We start from the raw sequence: 6,616 nt of genomic DNA on the forward strand, positions 1-6,616 counted from the left end.
ACACAGTAAAAAACATAGTGTCAATTCAACTCTTATAGAGTTGAATTTAACTCCATTTCAGATAACATTTGGTCCCACTCGAAAATAGAGTAAAATTTACTCTATGGCCAGTGTCAACTTTTCAGAGTTAATTCTACTCAATTCAGTGTCAAAATTAACAATGGCATGTGTAAAAATATTTAACACTGAGGTTTGTTCACACTGTTCAGAGTAATATGATTACACTTTATAGAGTTAATTTTACTCCAAATGTAGTTCTTAAAATGACACTCTAATGTGTAATAATATTTAATTTTTATTTCTCCCCAGTGTTATTTTTATATTTTATTATATCTAGGTGATATGTACTATACTGAACTGCTTTGATCCAAATGATGATTAATTAATAATTAATCAAATAGAAATAAAACACAAACAAGGTTACAGTAACAACTTGCTTTAATGCTCACCAGATGAAGCAATATGGAACAACAAAGAGAGCTGTGTCATTCACTCCATAGAACATCTGTATGTCAAAAAGCCTGGGATAAGGCAGGTTGTCAACATGAAAGACAACAAAATCTTGCTTTCTCCTTGTTACTTCATACACATGGGAATGTTCTTGAAAACTTACTAAATAAAGGCAGAGTGAGCAGCAACAATTTTTCATGTATTATCAGGACAGACTCAATCTGGTAAAAGAGAGGCATTTCACATTCAACTGCACCACAAATAACCAGATGTTGGTGGTAAATAAAACCATTGTGTTTAGCCCCAAAAAATAAGTAGGCAAGGGAAGGACTCTGTACCAAAGATGTAATGGGCCTTAAATAGTTTGTCATTGGCTCCCACTGAACCTGTTGCCTTACATGGTAGTGCATACTTGTTGATGACAATAAAGAAGGTGTGGATGCTGCTTCTCGTAGGCCCCTGAGCGAGGAGGTAAGGCTGGCTGCTTTGGCTGATGTTGTTGAGATGCTGCTGTACACAGGTTCCAGCCTAAAACCAAACATTAAACAGCAATATTTAGTGACCAATATCTCGCAATATATCACTGTACATGAAACTGAGGTGATGAAAAGCATATTTCAAACAACTGTCCAGCATACTTTTATGAATTTGATGAGGTGTTCCACAGCCTGACTTGCAGACATCTTCCCTGGCCTCTTCCTACCCTGGGCAGATGGTGGCAAGAGATGAAGGAGCAGCAAGATGGCAGACATGTCACTGTCCAAGCCTAAATGCCAACAAACATAATAATAAAATAAAAAGACAGTGTAAGTGGTAAGAATATATAAAATGTGATTTTTTTATGCTACATGTACATTAAACTGGCACAATTACAAACAATAGTAATTAAAAACAGTCCTAGTCTTACCATTCTCAACCACAACAGTTGACTCAGCATTCCTCATCAAATTTAGGAGCCCTGTGCTCGGTATAAGTCCATGGCTTGCAGTGAAGGGTCAGAGTTGACCACGGCCTGGCCCGCCACCTTGAGACAAAAAACAATTTTATTGACTCCTGCCTACACAATTCATCAACATCATATGTAACTGATAAGTATACTTACTCTTGGGAGATCTACTAGCAGGGGCACCTCTTTCTTCTGCAGTCTTTCTCTGAATGGTCTTCAACCCCCATGCAAGGTATCCAGAACCACTCTCTGGATCGTAGTAATGTTCCTGTGTAATTAAATACATGGAGACTGACTATGCTATCAACATTTCTAAGGGCAATTAAGTGTGTTGTAAGGACCCTTTTACTTACATATCCATGTTGTGAATATGGGTCTTCCAGGTATGGAAACAGAGCAACTATCCCCTGGGCGTACATCACCCTGACATTTTTAGGGGGGGATGTCCTAATGTATGAATTCAATGATGACAATCACTCAATTGGACACAATTCAATACTACCAATGTTTCTTTAGAGCCTACATGTATGATTCTTACCCATGTGTTTGAATCATCTCAGCAGCAAGTATGTTTATCATCTGTCTTCTGGTGGTATCTTTCAGGGATTTGGTTTTTGCATACTCTTGCATGATGTGTTCACCCCCAGGCTTTGTTGTCAGGATTTTTTCAATCAACTTAAATGAAAACAAAATATAAAGTCGGAAATGTTTGCACAAATGAATGAATGAACAAAATCCAGATTAAATTTAACAACAATGTCCACTACCCACCTCTTTTGCATCATAGTTTATGTGGCATGGCCTTTTAGGTTGACTTCCTTCGGTAGCGGCTGCTTCTCCAGGAGGGTCACACATTGTGGAGTTCAGAATGATAGTATCTTCAGATGCTGCTGAGCATGATGATGATGATGATGACGACAGAGAAGCATCTGTGCATTAATGAATATGAACAAAACAGAAGCATAATAAATAGAACTGTTATTACTCCCAACTTTTAATATGAACACATTTGTGAATGGTTAATGATTACCGAGTTTTTCATTGCTCAACATGACTCGGAAGGTTCCAGGTGACTCTTTCACTATTTCTTCAAAGACCTCTCCGTCCACTTCTGTGTCAGATTGGTCATATACCTTCATATCTGGCTGCCTACCTTCTGGTATGTTAAATTTTAGGCAAACTGAAGCAAAGGAAGGAAAGGGAAAAGGATGTTACAGTAACAAGACCATTTCCTTCTGATGAGAATCAAAACCATAACTAAGTGGAGTGAGCCTCATTTCTTCACAAAATGCTGTTGAGTTGAAAACTTAAGTCAGTAGGTTATTCCATGCATTTAAAGGCACAGCAGAAACAGTTATGAACTCAGAGGAATCGTTTATGATAAATTAGGTGTATTAACCAAGTAAAAGGTTGTGATATTGTGTTATCCTGATGTACAAACCTTCTTTCATGAAGACATCCAATGTTAGGTCAGACAGCCTAACATACTTCTGGTCCCCACCGAATGACACACGCAGCAGCATATTCTATTAAAATAAACAAAGGTTAAAAAAAATGACAACCAAGAAAAAACAGTTGAACAAAGAGTTACCCACGTGCTTACATTGTTCCATAACCTACTTACCAACGAGGGTCCTCCTTTTACACTCACATCTGCTTGATTACTGTGAACAACAAGGCAAAGTTGACATAGTTGAGTTGTGATAAATAAATCAAAATTATGTATTATGTATTGAATGAATGCTGCATTCTGATTGGTCAACATGTTTCTTGTCAAGTGTAACAAAGTGAGTCGGTCGTTTTGTAGAAATAAACTCTCAGGGTGAATGTAACCTGACCAGAAATGCACAACTTTAAGTTACAATTTTAGCTCCATTCCTCAGTGAGAGCTAGCAACAGTAGGCTAACTGGCATGCAACTTTGCTGTCTTTGTGTAATTTTTAAGGCACCACTCAGTCTATGGCACCACTTCGGCAACTTCAGAAAATGGCTAACTGACCAACTGACCGTTTGAGTCGTCGAGTATTGAGGCCACACAGGAGGGAGAGGGAGGGGGGCTATACCGTTGCGGTATCGCGGTATGCTAATCGCTAAGCTAACCGCGAATTAGCTTGAAGCTAATTCGCGGTTAGCATACTAGTAAACAATAACACAAAACGTTACCCTAAGACAGACAGCGTGTATTTGTGTGTACCCAAGTTGAGGAAAAGACACACATTTAACGGTGCAGCTTAACTCAACGAGAAATGTCTAACTTCTGAACTGCTAAGTTAGCAAGTTGCTAACGTTAGTTGTATGGGACATGACAGCCATACAACAGAGGAATGGGCAACGCCAAACATTTATAAACCGATACAACTGTGTTCAAGTGGAAAACAATTATTAAACGATGTTACCAACACCAGCATGTTCATTATGTTACTTACCCGACCATGGCAGGACTCCAGACCTGCTCCAGACTAACCGTCAATGTGCTGCAGCGCCGCCAGAGTGTTAAAGATGTCACTCTGTAGAGTTAAAGTTACACTGCATGTCTACAGGAGTTAACACTGACTTTTAACTACTACTCTAGAGTGGGTTTACTCTCCATATAGTTATAAATACTCTAAATAGGTTAAAATAGGTTGACTCTGAAATATTGACACCCCATTTTTTACTGTGCAGCAGCAGCAGAGGTTTCATGTCCAACGTCGCAGCAGAGATTCCCAGAACAGACAAAACCACTGTGATTGGACCGAACACCTGAAGAACCAGTAAACCATCGCTGCTGGACAACTGTTTAAACAACTGGGGGGGAGAGACAGAGAGAATAGATTAAATGTGAGTATAGTGGTAAATGCTCTTTCAATTTTAAGTTAGGAAATTACATATTTTGTTTATTTAATTTCTCAATATCATTTGATTATGGAGTGATACTGAATCCTTTGTAACGTAATTCCCTTGCTCAATATGATTTATCACTTTTGTTATTAATTTTATTAATTTTTTTTTAATTTAATCTATGCATAGCCTTGAATCACTTTAAATACAATTTTATAATTAAATCTTGTTTTAAATTGAATTTCATTATTTATGGTGAGATATTGATTCTTTTCCATTATACATTTTTATTTGATATTTTTTCTTTTCAATTTGCATTATTTTTATTTATCAATTATTTTAATACAATTGTATATGTTATTACATTCATTTATATATTTTATTTCATTTATGGGGAGATATTGAAATATTTATTAACATACAGTAGTTCTTTATTTAACAGTTTAATTTGTGTTTGTATTTTTGATTAGATTTTTGGAAAAATGTTTATCTTTTTTTTTAATTTAATGTGATTTGTACATGAACATTTGTAATACGCAGTGATATTGAACCATTTAGTAACATAATTTTTTGATTTAATATAATTTGTGTTTATATTTTTTACTTGATTGTTGAACCGTCTTAACATCATTTTTGATTCAGTGTGATTTGTTTATTTCTTGTAACATTTATAATACGGAGGGACATTGAATTATGTATTTATATACAATCACATACGGTATTTGTTTAACTCCCTCTGAGAGTTGGGTTCAGTTTTTGCTCTCGGTTTTCCAGCCCAGCAGGGAGCAGCATTACCTCAGCAACCGGTATGTTTCCATCGATGGAGGAAAATCCAACTCCGATCATCACCACACCAGACACCTGCAGAGATAATGAAGGAAAAGAGTCAAAGGAAAGTGAAAGAGCGTTAAAGTAAAGGAGGAGGAGGAGGAGGAAGTGTTTAACAGCAGCAGCAACAACATTCCTCTCAAAGTGCTGTTCCTCCCCAGAGAGACGCTCATCAGACTCCCATCAGCTGGATCACACACGTCACAGTTTAAAACACACACACACACACACACATACACACACACACTTTCCACAGCTTCCCACACTAAACCTCCGTCATCAGTGTCTGTTTTTACTGAGCTGTACTTAAACGCAACAGCAAATAAAAAATCACAGTTGTTTCATTCTGTCAGAAACGACAAACACAAATAATTCAAATGTCTGAAAACTTTAGCAAAAGATGTAAAATGTTAAACGATGCAGAAAAGTGAAGCTCTGAATAACAACAACAACACAAAACACTCACATCATCTCTGAAACATGCACACTAATGACTTTAATCAGCTGATACAGTGTAAACAATAACAAGGCAGCAGCCAAAGCAGGAAGCAGGAAACAGGAATCACTGCAGAGGAATGTTTTCAGCTCCACATCAAAATCTATATAGATTATAAAAAATATAACACTGTAAAATAACTATATTAAAAAAACCTGTCTAATAAATATAGTAGAGTAAAAAAAACAGTATATTTATCTTTTTAATTACGATATTTTTGTTATTTTTCGAAGCCTAAGAAATTAATTTAAGCATTCAGGGGGAAAAAGAGGAACAGTCCTGAAACCTGTCGACTTCATGTGATCAAGATCATGTGACGTGAGTGAAAGCTTCAGAACAACAAATCAATGCTTTACACTTATAAAGTAATGAACTAAAATAGTAAGTAATCTGATTTAAATAAACTATTGATGCGAAAACTTTAAAAGTTAAAACATGTTTTACTCCCCGATTCCTTATATGTCACTTCCTGCTGCTTCAGATTCCAGGTGCATCATCGTCATCATCATCATCATCATCATCATCTGTCACAACCAAACACAAACATGCTGTTAGCAATTAGCGGTTAGCAATTAGCAGTTAGCTTAGCTTACCAGGAGCAACACAGTGACACAGATTGCAAGTCCACGCAAGTAACTCCTGCAGCGAGCCATGATGACTGTCGTCTGAGAGGGTCGAGCTAAAATAGAAACTGAGTAAAGAGCAGAGCCCGAGTGTGTGTGTGTGTGTGTGTGTGTGTGTGTGTGTGTGTGTGTGTGTGTGTGTGTGTGTGTGTGTGTGTGATGTTGTTTAAACCTCGAGAGTGTTTGGCTGCAGAACGAAGAACATGACCAAGTTTGGAAGATCTGCTGGAGAGGAGAGGAGAGGAGAGGAGGCAAAGAGAGGAAAGGAACGAAGGAGAAGAGAAGAGAGGAGAGGAAAGGAATGGAGAGGAGAGGAGGCAAAGAGAGGAAAGGAACGAAGGAGAAGAGAAGAGAGGAGAGGAAAGGAACGAAGGAGAAGAGAAGAGAGGAGTAGAGAGGAAAGGAGAGGAGAGGAGGCAAATAGAGGAAAGGAACGAAGGAGAAGAGAGGAGA

At 37.5% G+C, this 6,616-nt stretch overlaps 1 protein-coding gene and 2 long non-coding RNA genes across 3 annotated transcripts; all 3 read right to left on the bottom strand.

The window, feature by feature from the left end:
• Positions 1-856: 856 nt before the first annotated feature.
• Positions 857-1,392, bottom strand: LOC146959536 (uncharacterized). Its single transcript, XR_015035607.1, has 3 exons — positions 1,358-1,392; positions 1,089-1,216; positions 857-978 (listed from the first exon to the last, which is right to left on the bottom strand). It is a non-coding gene; the product is annotated as an uncharacterized LOC146959536 (long non-coding RNA).
• Positions 1,393-1,445: 53 nt separating this feature from the next.
• On the bottom strand, positions 1,446-2,919 carry LOC146959537 (uncharacterized). The gene is made up of 7 exons (XM_085772973.1): positions 2,838-2,919; positions 2,427-2,576; positions 2,168-2,325; positions 1,935-2,071; positions 1,750-1,843; positions 1,553-1,664; positions 1,446-1,474 (listed from the first exon to the last, which is right to left on the bottom strand). The coding sequence occupies exons 1-7, from the start codon at positions 2,917-2,919 to the stop codon at positions 1,446-1,448; spliced, it is 762 nt and encodes a 253-aa protein (XP_085629099.1).
• Positions 2,920-3,043: 124 nt separating this feature from the next.
• On the bottom strand, positions 3,044-6,268 carry LOC146959538 (uncharacterized). Its single transcript, XR_015035606.1, has 4 exons — positions 6,134-6,268; positions 5,012-5,077; positions 4,054-4,183; positions 3,044-3,060 (listed from the first exon to the last, which is right to left on the bottom strand). It is a non-coding gene; the product is annotated as an uncharacterized LOC146959538 (long non-coding RNA).
• Between the last annotated feature and the right edge of the window lie 348 nt (positions 6,269-6,616).

The sequence above is a fragment of the Trachurus japonicus genome, unplaced genomic scaffold (assembly GCF_045865225.1).
Source record: "Trachurus japonicus isolate A0001 unplaced genomic scaffold, Traja_1.0 AP031174.1".
Taxonomy (NCBI): Eukaryota; Metazoa; Chordata; class Actinopteri; order Carangiformes; family Carangidae; genus Trachurus; species Trachurus japonicus.